Consider the following 26,128-nt stretch of genomic DNA (forward strand, 5'->3'; position numbering starts at 1 on the left):
TCCTGCAGCTCACCCACTAGAGGTTCGGGGTCTTTTAGATCTGGATCATTCCCACGCCTCACCCCACGGACATTCCCAGGAGCCTCACATACTCTGTGGAAATAAGGAGCAGGCTCTTGCCCTGTGTCCATGACACACTCACTGCAGCGGGACACAGCTCCACACCTGAGCTGCTGCAATGCACCGGCGGAGAGTCCTTACCTCTCCCACCCTGGCCAGATTTCTATATCCCAGGTGCTTGGGGTCATGGAGCCCGTCCTGGCACCACAGGTCTGCTGCCTTCCTGGTGTTGAGCCCTGGGAGAGAAAGACACACCCATTGGGGAGGTTTGACCTTCCGCTTTCAGTGCCTGTTTCCTTCTGGGTGCACACTGGCCAGGCTCCTCCTGGCGTCCGCGGCCCAATGGAATCGCAGGGTCCATGCCAGGCGGGTTAGTACCAGAAGGGGGATTTGTTTCAGCCATCACAGTAATCATGTGACCCTTACGGTCATTGTGCTCTGGGAGTGGGTGTCTGTTCATGGGGGTGTCTAATACTGAGAACCCGCCACACCCACTGAAGTCAGGATCTGGCCCTGGCTACCTGACTGGTGACACCCTACAAGCTTTGTGTCCATCTCCTGTGGTGCCTGTTCCTGCCCCTGCCCTCATGACAGGCTCTTTCCCTCCATGTGTCTCAATAGCTCCGTTCCTGTCCCCTCACGAGCTGGCTGCCCCATATGGGGTGGGCTGATTTCCCTGGGCTGGGGGACAGAGCTGGGCTCTGAGATAAAGTAGCCAATTTCCCTGGCACTTTCACACTCATCTCCCTAATTCAGAGAGAGGGGGAGAGAAGGAGTCACCATCTAAGCTGGGGTCGGTCTCAGAGGAGGGTGCTTCTTTCTGTAGGGTCCCATTGCCCAGCAGAGGGAGTCTTAAAGGAGGGGCCTTGTTTCTATTGGGGTTCCTCTTTCCCGCTACAGCGGGTCTAAGCAGAGAGGCCTTAGTTCTAGAGGCGTCCCAATGGCCAGCTGGAGCTAGTCTCCCAGAGGCTCGTTTCCATGGGGTCCCATTGCCCAGCTGGGTTTCTTACCCCTCTTCTGGAGCAGGAGCTTGTGCAGCCAAGAGATCCCACCCTTGGCATGCCGACTGATGTCACTGGCTGGGTGGTATGCACAGAGACCCAGCTGCAGCACAAATTCACCTGCCTTGGAGAAGGTGGAGGAGGTCTGGTGGAAGGAGAAGGAGAGGGGAATCCATCACCATTCTCCCTTCAGCGCCCCAGCGCCCCTGGACCTGAGCTCTGCTCCCACCCCTCTGTAGGAGGCACTGGGGGAGAGCAGCGAGAGCCCTCATCCTCTCTGTCCCCAAGGGAGCTCGGAGCAAAGGGAGCAGGGCAAGGGCCCTCGCTGAGCACTCGCTGCCTCGCTGCTCCAGAATAACAAGGGCCAGGCACGACCCTGCCAGCCAGCGGCCTATGGAACGCAGTCCCTTACGGACCCAGGGGGACCAATTAGCCAGGGGATGAGGAACTTGACTCTGCAGGACGCTGGGGTCAGAGGTCACTTACGTCAAATCCAGGCAGGGAGGTAGCAAACTGGAGCAGGGCCGCGCTGGTCTGGACGGCCCTGGCTCTCTCCTGGGTGTTTTTTGCCAGGAGAGAGCGATGGATGTGCTGCGGGAGAAGGAGGCAGGGGAGGGTCAGCGGGCAGGCGTACATGCTCTACAAACTAGCCTCTCCCCCTCCCTAAGGGGCTCAGACTTTGTGCTCAGGGTGGAGTAGCCGAGCCCCGGTCGCAGAGTTGAAAAGGGGGTTCAGTCTCTCAGGCCCCAGCCAGGCCTGGTGCTCACTGTTAGTGCTTAATGCAACTGTGCAGAGCTCTGGCTGACAGTCCCAGCTCCTTCCCCCTGCGCTGGCAGCTCTGGGAACGTGTGGCCGGCTGGGTCCAAGCTGGGAGGACACAATGAAACGTGGCTCTTCTAGTCTCTCCTTTGCTGCCCTCCCACAGGGCTCAGAGGCAATTCCACCCCAGACCGTCCATTCTACTCACCTCCAGGAGGTGCTGCAGCTTCTCCACGGTGGGGGTCTCTGTTAGGCAGCCCCTGAGGATGGTATCCAGGCTCCGCAAATGGCGGTTGTGCAGAGCCTGCAAGAAGAGGGAGCACCCGTCAGTCATGGGACACGGGGCTACAGCAGTCAGGGGACAATGAGGAGGATTCTCCAGGAGCCCTGGCAAGACTCAAAAGGCGCATCCTGGCCTCTCCCATTCACATCACTCCAGGGACACTTAGCAAGAGTTCATGGCCGGATGCCTGCTGCCTCATTAATCCTTGCTCTGAGCAGTTCTCTGGGCAGGGCCTGGTACCCAGCAGAGTATGGATCAGCCAAACTGCAATGGGTGGGAGGTAGGATCCCCGGGAGAGTCCAGGCAGGAGATCAGAGAATGAGGAGAGGAAGGAAGGCTGGGATCAGCCACGGAGGGGTAACGCAATCCCCTCTGAACCCCTGATCCATGAACAGCACGTCAGGATCAAGGCACATGCCCTGGACCCCAGACCCAAACCAGCTCCAGGGCTCAGGACCTCCATGGGGTTGGACAGGGAAAGCCGCCCGCTTCCCAAAACCAGTGTCTCCCTGCGCAGACAGGGGTTGGAACTTGGACAGTGTCTGCGAGGACCTTGGCCTGTGTGGGACAAATGTCCCCACTTTGGGGTGCCAGATAACAGAGGAGATGTGTCCCCCCATTGGGGGTGAGGGATTCTCTTGTGCAAGACCCCCTGCCTGGGTGGGGACGGAACAAGGAGCAGGACAGACTGGGTGGCAGCGCAGCTGGGGGATTTTTATACCTCAGCTCTGCCCTGCAGGTGCTGCTGGATCACCAAGATGATGTCTTGCTCCTCCTCCTCCTCGCACTCCTCCTCTTCCTCCTCCTCAGGCCACGACACCTGGGCACTGGGGGTATCTGCACCAGGGAGGGAAGGAGAAAGTTTAATCCCTTCTGCTGCTGGGGGGATGCAGTGGACAGAGAAGGCTCCATGTTTCCCCTTTCTCTGTAAGGAGCCCCATGGCGGCCAGGACCCCACCCTGCCCCTCCCAGAGACGCCCTCAGCCCCATCAGCCTCAGGGCCCCATGGCAGTCAGCCCCCCACCCCAACATGATCAGGGAGGCTGGAGCTCCCCAACTCCGCCCAGCATCCCCTGCCATGGGGCGTGTCTGTGCCACCCCCACTGGTGTTAGTGGGGTCACGTGGGTCAGTCCCGGCGCCTTGGCGAGCCGATGGGCACAGGGTGTTACTAGTCCCCCACCGCCCCAGTCCTCCTCCCTTTCCCCTGGGTCTCCCCTCACCTCCAAAGAAGGAGCCTTCAAAGACAGGGCTGCCAGACCGCACGGAGGAGCTTCTGGCCCCGCAGGAGAATGCGGAGCTGCTGGTGTCTGCAGCGCCGCAGTCACTCAACTCCTGCTCTGGGCTGGCAGGAGGCTCCTCCATGGCCAGGGTGGGGCTGGCGGGAGGCTCCTCTGGGGCCAGGCTGGGGCTGGCGGGAGGCTCCTCGGGGGCCAGGGTTGGGCTGGCGCAGGGCCCCTCAGCTGCCATGGTGGTTGGCGGCTCCTGCTGGGCCCTGGGGCGCAGCTCCTGGCTCCTTGGCTTCCTGCAAAGGAAGCCCCAGAGCTGCCGTCCCCGGCTCCTGCCCTCCCCTGGCTCTCTGCTCCACAGCTGAACCCGGGGCCACCTCCGTTTCGGCCCAGAAGGTGCCTCAGGGTCAGCTAGAGGAGCTACTGTGTTCCGCCTCCTCCAGCAGGCGAAGCAGCTCCTCCCTTTCCCCTGGCCACGAGCCTCTTCCCCGCCCGCGGGGACAGAGGGGCCGCTCTCCGCCTGGGCAGGCTGCCTGATGTCGTCTTCTGGCTGTGGAGCCACCTGCCCGGCCTTCCTCCTGAGCATCTGCCTGATTCGCTCCATCCTGGAACAGAGTGGGGAGCAGCCATGAGTCTGGCTTCAAAGCAGCCTCTCATTAACGAGCCTGCCTGCTCCCCTGCCCACCTCCCCTTTGCTGAGGCAATTTCTCCTCCCGACACATCCCACCCCAGGGCACAGGAACCCTCAACCTGGGGAACAAACCCTGACAAGGGACGGGCTGGGAGCCGTAGTGGTGGGATATTCCCACCACACTGGGGATGGTTCTGGAGAACTCCACTTACTTATTCTAGATCAGATGGAGCAGGATGGCAGATGCTCAGGGTTGCTCCTCTCTTCACCCTCTTCAATCTCCACACCCAGGTGGCCGGCAACGGGTGCCGCTCAATGCCCTGCCAGCAGGGCAAGGGGTAGACACCAGATATCGAAACTGGCTGTGAAAACAATACAATGCCACTAGCAGAACGCTCCTGGGACACTCCATAGCTGTACCCGGGGCCACCTCCATTTGGGCCCAGAAGGTGCCTCAGGGTCAGCTAGGGGAGCTGGGGTCTTCCTCCTCCTCCAGAAAGCCAGAGCTGGGAAGTGCCAGCAGGACTCGATTCCCAGTCTCCCTGGCTCCGAGTGGGACCTGTTGTAGTGATTGACGGATTTGCTCCTTGTCCCCCATCCAAAGCCAATAACACATCTCTGGGTTGGCAGTCATGAGTTAGACCCTCTCAGCACCCTTCTGTCTCCTGCAGCCCTCAGCTGTTCCTTGGATTGCGGTGGCTTGGACGGTAACAGGAGTGGATATTGTTACTGGCTCACTGGGTGGTTCTAGCCAATGAGGGTCTCAGTCTAGCCTCAGAGGCCCACACCCCCAGACACTACAGGTCAGGGTGGATTGATTTCATTCCAAATGTTTTGTAGTTGTATTTTTGAGTTATTTTCCTAATGAGGGATTGATTCTCATGAAATTCTTAGTGGTGGCCGATGACAGAACACGGAGCAATGGTCTCAAGTTGCACTGTGGAAGGCTTAGCTTGGCTATTAGGAAACACTAGTTCACTAGGAGGGTGGTGAAGCCCTGGAATGGGTTCCCTAGGGAGGTGGTGGAATCTCCATCCTTACAAGTTTTTAAAAGGTCAGCTTGACAAAGCCCTGGCTGGGATGATGAAGTTGGGGTTGGTCCTGCCTGCAGCAGGGGGTTGGACTAGATACCTCCTCAGGTCTGTTCCAGCCCTAGTCTTCTATGATGCTAGGAATAGGGATCCATTCAAACATGTTGACTTGCTGGTTTTGCAGGATACAGAAAAACAAAAAGGTTGACTCAACCATTTGGTTTCATTTCAAACAAACTGAGGTAAAGAAGTATCTCTAGTTCGTGCCCTGAACTGATTGTTCCTGCTCATAATGTCCTTCCAGATTTTAGAAGTAGTAGCTCACACCTCCTCCTCTCTAGCCTTTATTCATATTTTACAAGGGGAAAAGAAGCCTTCATCCTTTTCGAACTCCCAATCAGTTTCTTACATTTGAATGAAGTAGCTGCATCAACTGGAATGAAGAAAATATTCTTTCTGCACCCGCAGAAGAGGCTAGTGCTGCCAAAATCTGGCTGAGTGTTTCAATAACTTCTGGATGCCCAGGTGCTTAGGCAATGACTTCCAACAGTTCAGTGCTTTGACTTCCTCTGACACTTGGCAGCAAACATGGACTTCTTCATATATGTAGTTATTTAAATTACTTTAATAGGCTGGAGCAACTAGAGGCCTTAACATCACTTGTCATCATTTCAAATTTTATACTGGATAAGTTTAAAAAAAAAACTTTTTCAATATAAATTTAAAACACCCAGTTTAAATAAAAATAAAATCTCTTTTGGGGGGATTGGGGTTGGGCTGTGAAAAAGCCACTGATTGGTCTTGCCCTTGATTTTAAAAGAACTACTTCATCTGAGAGAATCAGAAACTGCTTGTATTCTAGTCAAGGAGAGGAGGCAGCAAAATTCATCCTAGCAGTAATCTGTTGGGCCTTATTTGCTCAGCCTCAAACAAACAAGTGTGCAAAACTCTAGCTAGTCTCTTTTATGTAGGCCCAGCTAAGAGGTGGTGGGAGGGGCAGGAATGCTGTCTCCGTCCCGGATCCAGTAGCAATTGCACAGGATATTGCCACAAAACCTACATTTTACTGCCAAACTCTCTAAGCCATTCCTCTCCTGCGCTTCCTGGTTTCTAAGTTTCAAATCCACAAAACCTTCCCCTTGACAGTCACTGCCCAGGTGGTGCAGCAGGCAGAGGAACCTGAGCAGTAACATTGTGACACCAGAGGTAACTCAGCCACCTGTCGCTCCCTGACTCTACTAACCCTGAGCATAAATCCGAAGCCTGAGCCCTGCCTTGGGCATCGCTCCCACGGAAACCTGCAGGCTCATTTACTGACTTATGCAAATCACCTGTGGAGAGTTAGCACTGACTGGCTGAATTCACTCTCAAGTCACAATACCCTTCATCTTACAGCACGAATGGAAGGGGCACAGGGTGGAAATCAGGCTTTTCTGGTGGCCCATTTTCCAATTGAGAAGAAGGGACAAGAGGGAAGAAGGAAGAGGGAAGCAAAATGGCCACATTCCAAACACCCCCAGCGAGTCACAGATTAATTCCAAGCCCAGAGGAAACCACTGACGTCTGACTTTCTGTTTCACTTCGGCCATAGAATGTGCCTCTAAATAATTCCCATAGGAATTAGAGCAGATATTTTAGTAAAACACACGAGCTTGATTTTAAAAGAGGCCAGTTGTGGAAAATCCAGCACAACCCTCAGTCAATTGCTCCAAACTCTGAGGTTAAAAATGCTCCTCGCCTTCTTTCCAATGTGTATTGGTCTAGCTTCAACTTCCAGCCAATGTCTGCTCAGAACCTTTATCTGGTAAAGGGAAGATGGAGGCTTGCTGCAGCAAGGCTCCAGGGCTCTGCGAGGTTCCCCCTGCCCCGCATCCCTGTCCTCCCTGGCTGTTGGCAAGGGAGCTCTGTGAGGTCACAAACGCCTCATTCATAGAATCATAGACTATCAGGGTTGGAAGGGACCTCAGGAGGTATCTAGTCCAACCCCCTGCTCAAAGCAGGACCAATTCCCAACTAATTGTCTTTGCTCAATGGGCTGAGTTCCTGCCAAAGGCCTTTGTGAAGTCACTGCCGCACCCACCTTTCCCTGGCAGGCCTGACATCTGCCCCTGGCCAGCCCAGCTGGATGTTTGAGCTGCACCCCGGATCACCCACTTGCTCAATATTGATTCTGGGGAGCAAGCAGGCCACCCAGTAAAACAGCAGAGTCTGTTCCACACCCCACACTTAGCTTTTCATAGAGGCATCGGTTGTGAAACAATTCAGTCTCCTACTGTGGCCTCTATTTCACGGGCTATGAAATTTCACACTCTTAGCACCCTATTAAGCCCAATTGCTTGTAATTCACTAAAAGGCACCTTCCCAACCAGTTATGATGGTAGGACACCAGGAAACAGAGACTCCACCTCTCCCCTGGGTAATTTGTTCCAGTGGCTAGTCTCCCTCACTGTCATAATTATATTGGAAATTGACAATCTCTGATAAGGGCCAAATTTATGACAATCTTTTAAATAATTTAAATAGAAGAGAAAAAATAACATTCAGTAGAATACGTTCACTGCCAAGTTTTTCAGACAGTCGCACCACTGATGTGATAGTTAAGGCCCTGGAAGCAAAGTTAGCTGAAATGCTAACCCAGCTTTGGGCAGCAGTAAAGGTGCAGAAAATATTGTCTTCCTTTCAGTTTATTCAAATCGTTCAGTTCAATCGACTAGTTTGTTGAAATTCAAGAAAGCCATTGGGAATTCACAAAACAGGCAAACTTGTTTTCTTCCCTCGATCTAGGGATGAACACTAGGGGATAGATCTACTGGTTCATCAATCTAGAAACTCGTGGAGACAAGAATGTATCATTTCACTTCACTAACCACACATCAAATTGCCTTTGTTTAAGAAATCTGTTAGTTTGAAATGCAAAACATTTTAATACAACTTCTTTCTTATGCTTCCCTTTCTAGCTCTGGCATGACCTTGCTGTGTGACCAGAGAGGTCACTTCTTTTCTCTTTCCCTTGGTATCATGGGGGATGGAGAAAATTCTCTCAGCCCTAGCAGGAGAGAGATTGAGCAAGTCAGGCGTGTTAGGGCCCTCGTGCTCTAAAGGACAATGGGCGATTGTTGTTTGGGGCAAGAATTCCGACGGATTTGTTACTTGTCCCCCAGCCAAAGCCAATAACTCATTCTGTATTTTCAGTCATGCGTTAGACCTTCTCAGCACCCCTCTGTCTCCCGCAGCTCTCAGCTGTTCCTTGGATTAGAGAGGCCTGGATGCTAAGAGAACTGGAATTATTTTACTGGCTTCCTGGGTGTTACTAGCCCATGAGGGTCTCAGTCTGGCCCCCAAGGCCCACACCCCCAGACACTAAAGATCAGGAGGGGTTGATTTCACTCAAAGTTTTTTGTATTTCCATTTTTGAATTATTTTCCTAATGAAAGATTGATTCTCATGAAATCTTAGAGCTGGTAGATGACAGAACAAGGAGCAATGCTCTCAAGTTGCAGTGTGGAAGGCTCGGATATTAGCAAAATCTTTTTCCCTAGGAGGGTGGTGATGCCTTTGAATCTGCTAGGATAGAGTCCCCTATCTTGTACTTAGAGCCTATATTTTTTCTTACCTTCTACACAGATGACAATGTCTTTGAAACAAATCCACTAGGGAATGAAAAACACACGCACAGAATCTCCTGCACACCAACGTCTCTTGGTCCTGAGTGAGAGACCGCGAGCTGGAGGCTTGCTGCAGCAAGGCTACAGGGCTCTCCGAGGTTCCCCCTGCCCCGCATCCCTGTCCTGCCTGGCTGTTGGCAAGGGAGCTCTGTGAGGTCACAGACGCCTCATCATCTTTGCCCAATAGGCTGAGTTCCTGCCAAAGGCCTTTGTGAAGTCACTGCCGCACCCACCTTTCCCTGGCAGGCCTGATGTCTGCCCCTGGCCAGCCCAGCTGGATGTTTGAGCTGCACCCCGGATCACCCCACTTGCTCAATATTGATTCTTGGGAGCAAGCAGGCCACCCAGTAATACAGCAGAGTCTGTTCCGCACCCCACACTAAGTTTTTCATAGAGGTTATGACACAATTCGATCTCCTAATCTGGCCTCTATTTCACAGACTATGAAATTTCACACACTTTGCGCCATATGAAACCCAATTGCTTGTAAGTCACTAAAAGGCACCTTCCCAACCAGTTATGATGGTAGGACACCAGGAAACAGAGACTCCACCTCTCCCCTGGGTAATTTGTTCCAGTGGCAGTCTCCCTCACTGTCAAAAATGTGTGCCTAAGTCTCCTTTGAATTTCTCTGGCTTCAGCTGGCAGCTGTTGGTTCTTGTAGTGCCTTTTTTGGCTAGATCGAATTAGCCCTGCCCCATGAAATGCAATCTTCCCGTCCTGCTGGACCCCCCAGCCAGGAGAACCCAATAGGGGCCTCCTAGCTGTTTCTCTGCCCGGCTGGTGACAGAACTTCCTCTCCATGGGGATATCGCCCAGCTGCAGCCACTTCCCCAATCAGCCCAGCCTAAAGGCTATTTTCTCCAGCCTTGGCCCCTTCCCAGGGCTGTTTTTAACCCCATCAGGGCCAGAGCAGGGGTCCACCCTGCTACAGGGAGCAACAGGGGATTTCCCGCCCCCCCCATGGGGACTGGGGAGCCATTTCCTCCCTGCTCCCGGGGAAATTCCCCAATGCCCCCGGCCCCTGAGGAGCTGCTCGGGATTCCCCCCACATCAACGGGCCCTTGGGAACTCCAGAGGTGCCAAGCACGAATGGTGACTGGGGAACTGAGGGATCCCACAAGGCCCGCGGGTAGTGGGGAACCACGGGGCATTCCCCAGTGCCCAGGAAGAGTGGGGAGCAGTGGGCCAGCGAGGACTGGGGACCATTGGTGGACTCCCCGCCAGCCTACACTGGTGGCAGCTTGCGAGCTGCAGGGGTGTTTCCCCACCAGCCGAAGTGGCTGCAGAGCCACAGGGGATTTTTTCCCCCAACACCTTGGGCTGGGGAAATGCAGAGCATGTCCACCCTCCCCCCACCTTCAGCTGGGACTAGGGAGACACGACAGCTGAATGAAACTTTCCCCACACACAATCCTTTGAGCAGGGGGTTGGACTAGATGACCTCCTGAGGTCCCTTCCAACCCTGAGATTCTATGATTCTAAGGCATTTATGAAGTTGTGAGCAGGGTCCCAGGAGCCACACTGAGATTGCTCAATTAGGGCATACTGCAAAGAATGGGACCGACAATCCTCAAAACTAGGGGCTATTCCAATGCTTAGATTCACCAAGCCAGCAACAAAGCAGCTCCTGCAATACCTTACCTACTACACAGAGCCAAAGCACAGCTCCCTCACAGCAACCCAGCCTTGGGCTCCCTCCCAGACTGCCCACTTCAACACGATGGGGATAAATCAAAATCTTATTCATCACATTACAAAGTTCCACCAATCCCAAAAGATCCTACACATTATCCATCAAGTTAAGGAATACTTCAGTTCTGACCCAAATACACGCTTACAGCCAATTCTTATTAACTCAACTAAGATTTATTAAAAGAAGAAACAAGAGAGTGTGCTGCTTAAACGATCATTATCCATACAGCGATGCATCGAGTCCTTAGGTCAGTTTCACTGTAGAGATGATGCTTTAGAATTGCAAAGAGTCCTTTACAGAATCATTTCATCAAGTTCTAGTCCAATGTCCAATTTCAATGTCAGGGCGTCCCAGATGGGACTGGAGATCTCTGTCTTCCGACTCACGCTCCCCCACTCCCACCCTGAATAACGCTTCGGCAGATCAGAGAAGAAAGGATCATTTTTGCAGCGTCTCGACAGCACACAGTCATTGGCTGAACAACAGGCTTTTAAAGTAACCTTCTATTTCCTAAACATCACTGGTAATTAATTACATGGATTAACATGAGGTGGTTCTTCATAAAGCAGTTCATAGACGGTTTACCACAAACTTTCAGGAGACAAACAATGACATTCTTACAACCAAGTTTTATCTAAATGTTAATATTCCCTTTTGATCTCTGAATTCACAGAATAGAGCCCTAGACAGGAACCGTTTATTTCCATTGTTAACCTCTAACAAAATACAACTAAACAGAGACTACTACAGTTACCATCTTCTCCCATGTCTTTAACAATACACCGTTACCTCTCGAAGCTCTAGTTTATCTCAGGAGGACACATTTTTCTAACATGTCTCCAAAGGTTGAATCTAGGTCAATTACATGCAATTTCCTTAACACTTTCTGTCTCTGTGTCAGAGAAGTTAAGATCCTGTGTGGATTCTCTCATGTTTAATGAGGTGTGATCTCTGCGCGAAATTTCCCCACAGTCTCTCTCCTGTATGGATTCTCTGATGTCTAACAAGGTGTGACCTACATATGAAACCTTTTCCACAGACTAAACACTTGTGGGATCTCTTTCCTGTGTGGAATCTGTGATGTAAAACAAGGGATGATGGGATTCCGAAACTTTCCCCACAGTCCAAAGACTTATAGGGTCTCTCTCTTGTGTGGATTTTCTGATGTTTAACAAGGGCTGACCTCCGTATGAAACTTTTTCCACAGTCCACACACTTGTGAGGTCTCTCTCCTGTGTGCATTCTCTGATGTTTAAGGTGGTCTGACCTCGATATGAAACTTTTCCCGCAGTCTAAGCACTTATGGGATTTCTCTCCTGTGTGGTTTGCCTGATGTTTAACAAGGATTGACCTCCGTATGAAGCTTTTTCCACAGTCTAAGCACTTATGGGGTCTCTCTCCTGTGTGGAATGCCTGATGCCTAACAAGGTCTGACCGCCGTGTGTAACTTTTCCCACAGTCTAAGCACATATGGGGTCTCTCTCCTGTGTGGACTGCCTGATGTTTAACAAGGTCTGACTTCCATATGAAACTTTTCCCACAGTCCAAGCACTTATAGGGTCTCTCTCCTGTGTGGATCCTCTGGTGTGTTACAAGATATGATCGCTGTGTGAAACCCTTTCCACAGTGCAAGCACTTATAGGGTCTCTCTCCTGTGTGGATTCTCTGATGTCTAACAAGCTCTGACCTCCGTATGTAACTTTTTCCACAGTCTAAGCATTTATGAGGTCTCTCTCCTGTGTGTAATGACTGATGTTTAACAAGGGCTGATGTGTCTCTGAAACTTTTCCCACAGTCCAAGCACTTGTGGGGTCTTTCTCCTATGTGGATTGCCTGATGTTTAACAAGGTTTGACCTCTGTATGAAACCTTTCCCATAGTCCACACCTTCATGGGATTTCTCTCCTGTGTGGATTGCCTGATGTCTAACAAGGGCTGACCTCCGTATGAAGCTTTTTCCACAGTCTAAGCACTTATGCGGTCTTTCTCCAGTGTGGATTGCCTGATGTGAAACAAGGCTTGACCGCCGTGTGTAACATTTCCCACAGTCTAAGCACCTATGGGGTTTCTCTCCTGTGTGGATTCTCTGATGTTTAGCGAGTTCTGACCTCCATATGAAACTTTTCCCACAATCCAAGCACTTATGGGGTCTCTCTCCTGTGTGGATCCTCTGATGTGTTACAAGATATGATCGCTGTGTGAAACTCTTTCCACAGTCTAAGCACTTATGAGGTCTCTTTCCTGTGTGGATTGCCTGATGTCTAACAAGCTCCGACCTCCATATGTAACTTTTCCCACAGTCTAAGCATTTATGAGGTCTCTCTCCTGTGTGTAATGACTGATGTTTAACAAGGTCTGATGTGTTTTTGAAACTTTTCCCACAATCCAAACACTTGTGGGGTCTGTCTCCTATGTGGATTGCCTGATGTTTAACAAGGTCTGATTGCTGTGTGTAACTTTCCCCACAGTCTAAGCACTTGTGGGCTCTCCCTCCTGTGTGGTTTACCTGATGTGTAATTAGTGCTGAATTCAAACAGTTCCTGCCCTCGAGGCATTGATAGGATTTCTCTTCTATGTGGCTTTTCCCATGGTTATTAAAATCTGAGCAGATATTGAAGATTTTCCCAGGGACCAAGCATTGAAGGGGTTTCTCTCCAGCATGGATTGTCTGATGTGTAACAAGCTGTGGTCTGACAATGAATCCTTTCTCACACTGCAGGTAGTGGTAGGGTTTCTCTTCCTTGGGATTTGTCCGCAGGGCTGTGGGATCCTTGTCTCCTGCCCCACAGTTAATAGATTCATTCACTTCCTTCCCTGGGTGGTTTCCCATCAGCCTCTCTGACGTGTGCCAATTTCCACAAGCTTCTCCCTGTTCCCAGCACTGGGAAAAATTCCCTTCAGCTCTTCCCACAAAGGTCCCCTGCAGTTCCACTTCCCCGGGAACTTCCTCATGATGATTCCCCTCCACGTTCTCACCGACTCTCTCAGCACCTGCTGGGAGAGAGAGACAATCCAGACAGGAGTCATTGTGCTGGGGAGAAAGAGGAATAGCACAGAGGGAAAACCCAACACAGGAAAGTTGCAAAGAATCAGCAATTGGATTCTGCTTCCAGATCCCACCCAAACACTCACAGGGAAGAAAGCTGTGAAGGAAACTCCTGCAGCTAACAGGAGGGGTGAAAAACAGTGAGCGATACCTGCTGACTGCAGCCCTCCCCTTGTTGACATGAGGAAGAACTGTGGGCTCTTATTTACACCATATTTTTGGGATTCTCAACTTTGCCTTCATTCCCCAGATGGTTTCTGTGTCAGTCCTCACCTGTGCAGGTGCATCTCAGAACCTCTCTTTCCTCACCGGCCTGGAGATCGGGCACCCATGGCTCTTCCCCTCGTTCCAGCTGGGCGATCAGCTCAGGTTTGGGAATTGGAAATCCTATACACGGGGTGAAATCAGACCAGATCAGGGTGCAGGAAGTATTGAGAGACTACTTGTCACAAAGGGCATTCCATGAGCGGAACCTGTCCCTGTGCTGAGGGATAATTCAATTCCAGAGGATGGGAGCAGGGTCACTGACCCCCCTTGGGAGACGCAGGCAATGTTGGGATATGTACATATAAAACCCATATATCCATGTAATATGTTATAGGACTAAGGTGCCACAAGTACCCATTCTTTTTACTATCACTAATAAATACTGATTCCCCCTTTGGGTCTTAATATAATCAACCTGTATTCTACTCCACGGCCCTACAATTCTTTGATGCCACAAGGATCTCAAATTTGGTGGTCTATTTTCAACTGCTGCCCATCTTATGCAATTTTTAACCAAATTTTCTATTCCGCAGTGGGCCATAGACTGACACAGGTTAATGATCTCTTCTCTTTGAAGTTTATCAGGTACCCACTTTACCTCTCCTGTTTCCTTATTCACTGCAGAACCCCCTTTCATACTCCAGGTTCCCCATCTTTAGGTTCAGCCTCCTGTTTTATGCTGTGAATTCTAGTAATTACCATAACCCCCAAAGGTTCCTGTTTTGCTAATTTAGCTAAAACATCCACGTTATCATTCCAATATTCTTCATCCCTTTCTCCCTTTGGATGACTTTTAGTATGTCTTACTTTTAATTTTCCCAGGTGTTCTTTCAACCAATCCTAGATACATTTCCAATTTTCCTTTTGGACCAAATTTTCCCCCTCAGCCGTTTCCCAATGGTTCTTTTTCCAAATCCAAATTCAGGGTAACAGTCCCTGTACCACAAAGTCTGAATCCAGACAGACATAAAGCCAAAGTGCAACATTATTTTGTCTGTTGAAGCAGATCACTAAGGCTACGTCTACACTAAAAACCGCAAAGTGCTCCCACGGCAGCGCTTTGATCTGATAGTGTGGCCACCCACGAGCGCTCGGGAGAGAGCTCTCCCAGCACTCTATGCAATCCACCTCGACGAGGGGAATAGCACCGAGCGCCAGGAACCTGTCCACACTGGCGCGTTACAGGGCGCAAACTTGCTGCACTTGGGGAAGTGGGATTTTTCACACCCCAGCGAGCAAGGTACTGCGCTGTAACACGCCAGTGTAGACATGGCCTAAGAGCTCTGATCTCTGCTAACTGAGCTGAAGTCATGCCCATGGATCCAGAGAGTCTCCCCATTAGCTTGCACAGCAGCATCACCCATATACTGCTTACACCTTTCATGGTACAAACAACCATCTGTGAACCAAACCTTTTTTTCTCCAAAGCGTAACCCTTCATCTACTGGGGGAGCTTCTTCAAGTAACGTTGGTTTAGTTGCTGGCAGTGGGCATTCATGCTCTTCTCCTTCCGTCAGGAGGAGATATGGGAACAACACTGCTTGTTTGTTATTCTCACAGGTAACATCTCTGCTAGTTAACGTCAAAGCCCTTTGGGCCATTCGGGTATTGGAAACTCCTTTCTCCTGCAGTTTTCCAGATCAGATGTATGTCGGGGAGAGTGAGTTATCTGTATTACAACAGGGGCTGTGCCACTAGTCAAAGCAAAAGCTTCAATGGCCCACACAGCAGCTAAACATTCTTTCACAAATTCCAAACCGCTGCTCCATTGGGGTTAATCTTCTAGACGGCTGCGCCACCGGTATTAACTTTCCCTTATCAGTTTCCTGCGTCAAGACTGATGCTAATCCCTGTTGGGTTGCTGGCCACCTACGGCTTGTTCATCTCAGGGAATTTCAATGTCGGGGCTTGTACCAACGCCTGTTTTAAGTCACAAAAAGCTTTTTCTTGTTCAAGCCCCCACTCCCATTCTACTTCCTTTTCAATCAATGCCACAAGGGTCTAGTTATAAAGGCGAAATTCCAAATACGCTTCCTTAAATAGTTAAACCCCCCTAACATTATTCTCAATGCACGAGAATCCACTGGCCTGGGTAATTTCAGCAATGATGTCACCTTTTGTTGATCTACCTGAATTCCTTGCTCCCCTTGGGTCACCCCCGAATAATTCACCCTCTGTTGCACTAATTGGGCTTTCTCTCCATTAGCCTTAAAACCCGTTCCCTGAATAAGTCTCAACACCCTTTTAGTCCATTCAGTCAGCACCTCCTCAGTCTCTCCCCCCACAAACTAATATGTCATCTACATATGAGGTGACATTCTCCCGATCCCCCTTTGGTGTGCAATAGCTGGAGCACAGCGCAGGCCCTGGGGACTTCTTTTGAAGAAGTACCATTGTCCCGTGAAGGTAAACACAAAGCGGGCCCAAGAATCGGGATGGCAAAAAACCAATTTGCTAAATCTATGACAGAGAACCATTTAGAGGTCCCCTATACACTTGTCATGACTTGAGGCAAATCTGCTACTATTGGTGCCATGGCAGGGGTAGCTTTATTCATTTGTCTAAAATCCACTGTCAATCTCTAATCTCCTGAAGCTTTTTACTACCAGCCAAATTGGGCAACTGTGTGTGGAATTCCCCGTTCCAATCACTCCCTGTTGTTCCAGTGATTCAACTATTTTCTCAATTCCAGCCTCTGCCTACACGGGGTATTTACATTGTCTCTGTGGTAGCACGTCATCCCCTGCGATTTTAACACATGCTTTGATTCTACCATATTCTGCTTTATTCTTGGTCCATACATTGGGAAACTCTTTTACCCAGACATTTCGTGGAATCTCCTCCATTGCTTCTGCAGCACATATTCTTGGCGTGTGCTCTGCTGTCAGGGCGTCTTCCATCCAGTCGGGCAAACGTCACAGAACTCCATGCGTTAAATCTAAAATCAACCAATTCCTCGCCAAAAAAGGAGTTCCTAATATTATTGGCTAAGTCGCCTGATTTATCTGAAGCATTTGTTCTTTACAACAAAAGCCCCCTATTCGCTCTCTGGGTATAACAGCTATTTCTACTGAATGATCCATCTTTCCTGCCAGTCCTTTCCCCACAAAGGAAGCTGCTGTAATGATCTCAGACACATAACGAGTCAAATCACAATGTCTATTTACAATATTTCCACCAGCCCCACTATCCAATAGGGCACCTTTGGGTCCATTGTCTCCCACAATGACAGTTGTTCTAGGTCTCCCATTCGAGTCCCATCTTCATCTTCTTACCATCTCTCACTCCTGGGGACCCATTTCCACTGGGAGCAACTTGTCATTGGGGCTTCTCTATAAAACAGGTTCCTATGAATCCTCAGCTTACACAGCTGCAACTCCCTTCTGCTCCTGAGACATTTCTTCTTCCATCCTTTGCATTGCTTTAATCAATTCATCAGTACATCTCCCATTCCGCTTATCCTCAATTTCAAATACCTCCAAGCAGGGGCGGCTCTAGGAATTTGGCCGCCCCAAGCAGTCATGCCTGCGGGAGGTGCTGGTCCCGCGGCTCGGGTAGACCTCCTGCAGGCATGACTGCGGAGGGTCCGCTGGTCCCACGGTTCCAGTGGACCTCCTGCAGCTGCGGAGGGTTCGCTGGTCCCATGGCTCCGGTGGAGCATCCGCAGGCATGCCTGTGGGAGGTCCACCCGAGCCGCGGGACCAGCGAACGTCCGCAGTCATGCCTGCGGCAGGTCCGCTGTCCCATGGCTCCGTTGGACCTCCCGCAGGCATGACTGCGGAAGGTCCGCTGGACCCGCCTGCCGCCCTGCCAGCAAAATGCCGCCCCACGCGCGCGCTTGGCGCGCTGGGGTCTGGAGCTGGCCCTGCCTCCAAGCAATATTTCGAATCACATCTCCTCCATTCTGGGGCTCATTTTGATTATTCCACCTTCTACCTCCTTGAGGTGGCGCATCTTCTCCTCTACCATGGCCTCTTCCTCTCTCATGGTATCCTGATCTACAACACTCTCGTCTGAATGTTATTGATTCAACAAAAACGACTCTGGGTTTCAATCCTTCTACCTGGCTTCCCCCTTTCATCATATTGGCATATTATCCAGTGAATCCATAACAGTTAACCCCTCATCCTGGGCTGCTTGGTTTACCAAATTAGTAGACATTGCTGCTAAATTCCTGTCCAATCCTTCAAACACACGATTCCAAAATTCTCTCTATTCAAATCAACGGCCATCAAAGAATCAGATGTGATATGTCTGGCAATCTCTGCCATGGAGTTAGTCACCGGTTATAGACTCATAGACTTTAAGGTCAGAAGGGACCATTATGATCATCTAGTCTGACTTCCTGCACAATGCAGGCCACAGAATCTCACCCACCCATTTCCCCAGCCAATAACCCCAATGTTATTCTCCTCAACAGGTAATCCCCGGGTGAATCCCCAGGCTTCATGTAATCTGCACTGGATAACTCCTTTAAGGGTCTTTGATCTCTCTCTTTCCCTGACAGCATAATAAATCGCGGCACCAGCCTGCGTGCTTCTGGCTGCCTCTCCAAAGCATTTTTCACTCAATCTACTGCTTGTCTAATCGGTCAAGTGGCAGCTGCCCTGATCAATTTATAACATTCTCTCCTACTTAAATTCTCTGTTCCCCCTAACTCTGCCCATTGTACCAGCCACGCAGCCAGATCTTTCATATTCACTGGGCCTAATGACTTCGCCCTCAACTGTAAATCTGATGCACTTGCCGGAATTATTCATATCTCTTCTGATTGTATTTCTCCCACCCCTTCTCCCTGTCCTGAATGCCCCCGGAACCCCTACCCCTGACTGCCCCCTGCTGCCCCATCCAACCCCTCCTCCTTCCTGACTGCCCCCCCCAGGACCCCTGCCCCTATTCAACCCCTTGTTCCTCCCCCAACTACCCCGCCCCTTATCCATACCCCCACCCCGACCACTACACCGAACCCCCCTGCCCTCTATCCAACCCTCCCCTTCTCCCTGCCCCCTTACCACACTGCCTGGAGCACCGGTGGCTGGCAGCACTTCAGCCGCGCCACCCGGCTGGAGCCAGGCCATGCCGCCGCCACTGCACAGCACAGAACACCGGGTCAGGCTGGGCTGTGCAGCTGGGCTGCCTCAGGAGCTCACAGCGCCACCACCCAGATCATTGCGCTGGCGGCAGAGCGAGCAAGCTGAGGCTGCGGGGGAGGGGGAACAGAAGGGGAGGGGCTGGGGGCTAGCCTCTTGGGCCAGGAGCTCAGGGGCCGGGCAGGACGGTCCCGCGGGCCGTAGTTTGCCCATCTCTGTCTCAAAGAGTGTTCTAAGTTGTTACAATAACACCGTGCGGTATCTCCCTGCATGCTCTCACCCACTTACACTTACGGCAATCAGTTCTTCACATGGTATCTCCCCCTATGTTTCTTTCTCACAAATATATTTTTTGAATATTTGGGGGAATTTAGGGGTAGGTGGATATACATATGGGAGCACCTCTAGGATGGAGGTATTGAGCAAAGGAGATAACACATCTGACTACTCGTGGGCCAGAATGGGAAAAACAGGACCAAACAAAACCATATGTGAAGAGCAACCTTTTGAGGTAAAATTTAAAATATGGTGGAAAGATGGAAAAAATGTGAGATGGAAATACCTACAACCAATTTGGAAGAGCAATGGAGATATTTGTTCATACAAAGAGAGGAAGGTCAACTAATGTTTAGACTTACTTATGGGGCAGGGGGGGGAGGGATAGCTCAGTGGTTTGAGCATTGGCCTGCTAAACCCAGGGTTGTGAGTTCAATCTTTGAGGGGGACACCTAGGGATCTGGGGCAAAATCAGTATTTGGTCCTGCTAGTGAAGGCAGGGGGCTGGACTCAATGACCTTTCAGACCTCCCAGTTCTATGAGATAGGTATCTCTCAAAGTATCTTTTTTTTATTTTATGATTAAAATAGTCTGAATGTGAGCACTCTGAATCGTACCTTTTGGAGTTTGGGATTTGATGTAGTCACCTTAGACGTGACTCATGAACAAGAATGGGCTAATATTCATGTGGGATGGAATGAGTCAATGGCTCTCAAATTATGGGAATATGATATGATGGTGGATTCTTCCATAATGATAAGACTGAGTTGCTTTAGGAAAATGAAAGAGGGAGGATATTTTCAGGGATATAAGATTACACCAAGAATAATGGCAGATGAACACCAACATAGAAGGGGAGAAATAATTAAAGCCCCAACTATTGTGGACCAAACAATCGGGATGAAAAGAACCCAAATTAACATGAGTGCACAACATCTGCAGCGTAGGCCAAAGGCCTTACCTCTATTACAAGCCTGGCGACAACCATGGGGAGACGGGACTATACACAATAAAAGAGGTATAAGAGAATACATTGTAGGCGGAAATTGGTGTTGGAACTGGAATTTTAAACTCATCTGATACTGAGACGTTACAAGGAAAAATGTCAGCCTTGGGTAAGATTTTGAGGGCTACACAGACACATGTGACAACATTTTTGGCACATTACTGAAACAAGGAATAAGAAGTGTGGAGCTCTAATTAAAGCAAGCCCAAGCCTTGAAAACATTTCTAAATATGAATGTATTTGGTCTGCCTGAAATTAACAACACAACAGCACTAGGCACACAGTGTGTACAGATGCACACTTATGAGATACAGTACTTAGGCCTTGTCTACAGTAGCAAGATACTGCGCTGAAACTTGCTCATGAAGGTGGTTTAGCAGCTCTGTCCCAGTGTGGGCGCGCGACCACACTGTCCTGTTAAAGTGCTGCACGGCTTCGACTAACTGAGGGGACGGGAATCGCTTACCCAGTGAGGTCACCGTCTCGTAGTTCTCCTGCATGACGTCCCTGTAGAGGGCTCTCTGAGCGGGGTCCAGCAGAGCCCCCTGCCCCTGGGTGAAATAAACAGCCACCTCCTCGAAGGTCACCGGCATCTGAAACAGCAAGAGTCCCCCACTCAGCACCTGCTGCCCCAGCCACAATCCCACTAGTCACAGGAAAGGAAGAAAGAAAAAGAAAATCTCGGAAGCTTTGGGAAGGCCAGAGATGCAGAATCCCACCCGCACTCTGCTCAGAGCAGCCAGGAGGCTTCATGGGGTGGAAGAAGGTGAAAGCTCCTTGTCCCCCCACAGCAGATGGAGAAGGGAAGCATCTTCTCATTTCCCACACGCCTCCCAGCCACAGGCTGGCACAGGAAGCCGAGCTCTGAGCTGAGGACAGGGACAGGAATCCCAACAGCTTCCCCTCATATTTCACAGCAGCCTCGGGCCAGTGGGGTCAGGCTCCAGCACTGGGAGTCTGGTCAGTTTTCCCAGCCCTGCCCAGGGGGTTTGTTTCATATTTGAGAAATGAGGGAAGTCTTCCCCTCTCCCCACCGCCAATAGGCCTGCGCAGCATGTTTATCACACCCTGTCTCCTCCCAGTCTCTCCCTCCCCGTGCCCAGCCCCTCCCTGAAGATCCCCTACCTGAGCTGGCTCCATCACAGCCATTTCCCTGCCCCGCCTCCTGCACGACAGGACGATCTGGAGTTAAATCTGGACGTGATTCCTCAGCCTGTCGGGGCGATGGGGGAGGTTACAGAAGGGACTTCAGTCCATGTCACACCCCAATTCCGCCCAGGCTCTCTCCCTGCAGACAGACACGTTGGACTCTGCCACGCTGGCAAGAAACCCACTTAGTTTATTAGCACCCAGGCCAGGCCTCTCCTGGCAGAACTGAACCCCCCGGGGCACCATTAAACCCTCCCAGTAACAGCATCTCTGAGCCAAATGCGGGAAAAAGAGTAGAATCGAAGGAGCCATTTTGCAGGATTCCCTCTGGCACTGTAGTGTCAGCCCCTCTAACTCCCTCTCGGCCCTCCCCTCCCCCCAAAGTAGTGAGGTGCTTCAGCAAAGTCAGCAACCGGCTTCTCCTGTCTCAGCTCCGCCCCTTGTTCCCAGGAGAGTCAGTCTGCCCAAGGGGTGCAGGGAATGGATCCGGGCACAGCTGGGAACCTCATAAGAACATAACATAAGAACATAAGAATGGCTGTACCGGGTCAGACCAAAGGTCCATCTAGCCCAGTATCTGTCTACCGACAGTGCCAGGTGCCCCTGAGGGAGTGAACCTAACAGGCAATGATCAAGTGATCTCTCTCCTGCCATCCATCTCCATCCTCTGACAAACAGAGGCTAGGGACACCATTCTTACCCATCCTGGCTAATAGCCATTTATGGACTTAGCCACCATGAATTTATCCAGTCCCCTTTTAAACACTGTTATAGTCCTAGCCTTCACAACCTCCTCAGGTAAGGAGTTCCACAAGTTGACTGTGCGCTGCGTGAAGAAAAACTTCCTTTTATTTGTTTTAAACCTGCTGCCTATTAATTTCATTTGGTGACCCCTAGTTCTTGTATTATGGGAATAAGTAAATAACTTCTCCTTATTCACTTTCTCAACATCACTCATGATTTTATATACCTCTATCATGTCCCCCCTTAGTCTTCTCTTTTCCAAACTGAAGAGTCCTAGCCTCTTTAATCTTTCCTCATATGGGACCCTCTCTAAACCCCTAATCATTTTAGTTGCTCTTTTCTGAACCTTTTCTAGTGCTAGAATATCTTTTTTGAGGTGAGGAGACCACATCTGTACACAGTATTCGAGATGTGGGCGTACCATGGATTTATATAAGGGCAATAATATATTCTCAGTCTTATTCTCTATCCCCTTTTTAATGATTCCTAACATCCTGTTTGCTTTTTTGACCGCCTCTGCACACTGCGTGGACATCTTCAGAGAACTATCCACGATAACTCCAAGATCTTTTTCCTGACTCATTGTAGCTAAATTAGCCCCCATCATGCTGTATGTATAGTTGGGGTTATTTCTTCCAATGTGCATTACTTTGCATTTATCCACATTAAATTTCATTTGCCATTTTGTTGCCCAATCACTTAGTTTTGTGAGATCTTTTTGAAGTTCTTCACAATCTGCTTTGGTCTTAACTATCTTGAGTAGTTTAGTATCATCTGCAAACTTTGCCACCTCACTGTTTACCCCTTTCTCCAGATCATTTATGAATAAATTGAATAGGATTGGTCCTAGGACTGACCCTTGGGGAACACCACTAGTTACCCCTCTCCAATCTGAGAATTTACCATTAATTCCTACCCTTTGTTCCCTGTCCTTTAACCAGTTCTCAATCCATGAAAGGACCTTTCCTTTTATCCCATGACAGCTTAATTTACGTAAGAGCCTTTGGTGAGGGACCTTGTCAAAGGCTTTCTGGAAATCTAAGTACACTATGTCCACCGGATCCCCCTTGTCCACATGTTTGTTGACCCCTTCAAAGAACTCTAATAGATTAGTAAGACACGATTTCCCTTTACAGAAACCATGTTGACTATTGCTCAAGAGTTTATGTTTTTCTATGTGTCTGACATTTTTATTCTTTACTATTGTTTCAACTAATTTGCCCGGTACTGACGTTAGACTTACTGGTCTGTAATTGCCGGGATCACCCCTAGAGCCCTTTTTAAATATTGGCGTTACATTAGCTAACTTCCAGTCATTGGGTACCGAAGCCGATTTAAAGGACAGGTTACAAACCTTAGTTAATAGTTCCGCAACTTCACATTTGAGTTCTTTCAGAACTCTTGGGTGAATGCCATCTGGTCCTGGTGACTTGTTAATGTTGAGTTTATCAATTAATTCCAAAACCTCCTCTAGTGAGACTTCAATCTGTGACAGTTCCTCAGATTTGTCACCTACAAAAGCCAGCTCAGGTTTGGGAATCTCCCTAACATCCTCAGCCGTGAAGACTGAACCTCCCTCTCCACTTCCTGCTCCTGCTGCCCCATTCAGTCTCCCCTCTCCCCCTTTTTAATCTTCTTCCCTCGCCCTGGGAGAACTGGTGAGAGTCCCATTGTCCTGGGCCTTTGCACTTACTAGCTAGATCACCCACTGCGACTGCTAAGAGGGGGTTGATCCTGACTGAGTCTGTGAGGGCAGCAGCTCTGGGACTCGCAGACACATAAGGAACCCCCTTCCCGTCAGGGCCGCCCAGAGGATTAAGGGGGCCTCGGGCAAAGCAATTTCAGGGGACCCTTCCATAAAAAAAAGTTGCAATACTATAGAATACTGTATTCTCGTAGGGGCCCCCATGGGGCCTGAGGCAAATTGCTCCACTCGCCCCCTTCCCCCATGCCCCTGGGAAAAATAAACATTTAAAAACTTTCCGCATCTCAGCACAAACCCAGTTTTGAGAAAATTTCTTTTCAAGTCACCTTTACAAGGTACCACTGGTTCTCTGCATCAGCTAGTGCTAAAAGGCACTAAAGCTCATTAAAAGGGTTGGACAAATATTTTCTGTCAAAACTTTTTTTGGATCGAAAACTAGGGGTTTTTAAAAAGCAGAAAAAAATCATGAACAATGTCTGCTTTCCTTCAAAAATTGTTGTGTTTTTTTTAATTGAAAAGCTGAAATTAGTCTTCCAAAACCTGAACACGGTTTGGGGTTTCAGAAGTGTGTGGCCAAATATTTGCTGCTTGCTGTGTTTGTTTAAAGAAACAATAAAAAAAATTCTGCTTAAAAAAAATCCAAAACTTTTGAGCCACCTCAGCTTCTGACCAAACGCCTGAGCCCATCCAGTCAGAGATTCTTCCAGGTTTCTGATACTCTGCTGGCTTCCTTGACTTCATGTCTGTCTCCATAACTTTGGATTCACTTAGCTTAGAACATAAGAATGGCCATACTGGGTCAGACCAAAGGTCCATCCAGCCAAGTATCCTGTCTACCGACAGTGGCCAATGCCAGGTGCCCCAGAGGGAGTGAACCTAACAGGTAATGATCAAGTGATCTCTCTTCTGCCATCCATCTCCACCCTCTGACAAACAGAGGCTAGGGACACCATTCCTTACCCATCCTGGCTAATAGCCATTAATGGACTTAACCTCCATGCATTTATCTGTTTCCTAGAGACTGGCTCCATGGGGTCCCTCACAAACTGGAGACGGTTACTGTGGGTTTGTCTTGAGTATAGACTATGTACATATTTCACGAACTGAGTATTTGAGCTTGTTCCAGAATCTGGGATGAGCCTATGTTGTGAAAACTGAAATGCTCAAAATAGCACATGCATGTGAATGGACACAGAGTGCTAAAGTTAAACTAAACTCTGGGGGTCACGAGGTTATTACTGGGGGTCGCGAGCTGTCAGCCTCCACCTCAAACCCCGCTTTGCCTCCAGTATTTATAATAGTGTTAAATTTAAAACACTTTTTAAATATATTTATAAGGGGGGGGTCACACTCAGAGGTTTGCTATGTGAAAGGGGTCACCAGTACAAAAGTCTGAGAACCACTGAATTAACCCCTCTGGAGCCTCGGGGAATGCAGGGGATGGGGGTCTCCCTTGGTAGGGTTGGGAAGGAGGTAGGTGGTGTAGGATATTGCTCTTCTCATGTGGTCCATCGGCCATGGAAAAGATAACAGCTTGACTCTTTGTGTTAAATAGCTGTCTGCAAGCTTCAAACTGCTGAATGAGCTTTAGGGTAGGGAAGGCTGTGCCTCCCAAACAGCCTGCCCCTGCCCCTGCCCCCTACCCGACCCCCACCCACTTCTTGCCCCTCCCGCCACCCCCCTCAGAATCCCCGACTCATCCTGCTCCTTGTCCCCTCACCGCCCCCCTGAGTCCCCCCTACCCAACCAGCACCCCGGGACCCCACCCTCCACCAACTTCCCCTGTTCCCTGACTGCCCCAACCCCTATCCACCCCCCTGCTCGCCGAGTCCTGACAGACCCCCGGAATGCCCACAATCCAACCCCCCGTTCCCCGTCCCCTGACCGCCCCCCCCAAACCTCTGCCCCCTCCCTGTCCCCTGACTGTCCCTGGGACTCCCTGCCCCTTATCATGCTGCTTACCCCCGCCTCCCCCCTCTCCTGGAGCCTCAGCGCACTGCGTCCAGGACAGGGGCGGCTCTAGAAAATCCGCCGCCCCAAGCAGGGCGGTGCGCCGCGCCGCTCGCGTCGCGCTTCCCCGGTCCCACGGCCGGGGCAGAAGTGCCTGCGGACCATCCAGTGGTCCCGCGGCTCCGGTGGAGCATCCGCATGCATGCCTGCGGGAGCTCCGTCCGAGCAGCTGGACCAGCGCACCTGCCGCAGTCATGCCTGCGGGAGATCGAGCGGAGCCGCGGGAAGAGGGGACCTCCGCAGTCATGCCTGCGGCAGGTCCGCTCATCCCGGGGCTCCGGTGGACCTCCCGCGGCTCCGGTGGACCTCCCGCAGCCATGACTGCAGGAGGTCCGCCGGAGCCAAATGCCGCCCTGCCGGTAAAATGCCGCCCCACGCGCCTGCTTGGCGCGCTGGGGTCTGGAGCCGGCCCTGGTCCAGGAGCGGCCCTGCTGGACAGCGCTGCAGTGACCTGACTCCAGTGAGGCCTGAGCTCCCACCACT

General features: G+C 50.4%; 1 protein-coding gene across 1 annotated transcript in view; it reads right to left on the bottom strand.

The window, feature by feature from the left end:
• The window catches only part of LOC123361126 (zinc finger protein 75A-like), a 32,933-nt gene extending 12,376 nt beyond the window's left edge, over positions 1-20,557 (bottom strand). The window contains exons 1-8 of the mRNA XM_045001309.1: positions 20,504-20,557; positions 13,672-13,785; positions 12,775-13,343; positions 2,825-2,881; positions 2,029-2,124; positions 1,548-1,652; positions 1,071-1,206; positions 202-296 (exon numbers count right to left, since the gene is read on the bottom strand). Coding sequence (XP_044857244.1) covers positions 202-296; positions 1,071-1,206; positions 1,548-1,652; positions 2,029-2,124; positions 2,825-2,881; positions 12,775-13,343; positions 13,672-13,785; positions 20,504-20,537 — 1,206 coding nt within the window. The 5' untranslated portion in view covers positions 20,538-20,557. The remainder of the gene's footprint in view (positions 1-201; positions 297-1,070; positions 1,207-1,547; positions 1,653-2,028; positions 2,125-2,824; positions 2,882-12,774; positions 13,344-13,671; positions 13,786-20,503) is intronic.
• Between the last annotated feature and the right edge of the window lie 5,571 nt (positions 20,558-26,128).

The sequence above is a fragment of the Mauremys mutica genome, unplaced genomic scaffold, assembly GCF_020497125.1.
Source record: "Mauremys mutica isolate MM-2020 ecotype Southern unplaced genomic scaffold, ASM2049712v1 Super-Scaffold_100373, whole genome shotgun sequence".
In the NCBI taxonomy this organism is placed as follows: Eukaryota; Metazoa; Chordata; order Testudines; family Geoemydidae; genus Mauremys; species Mauremys mutica.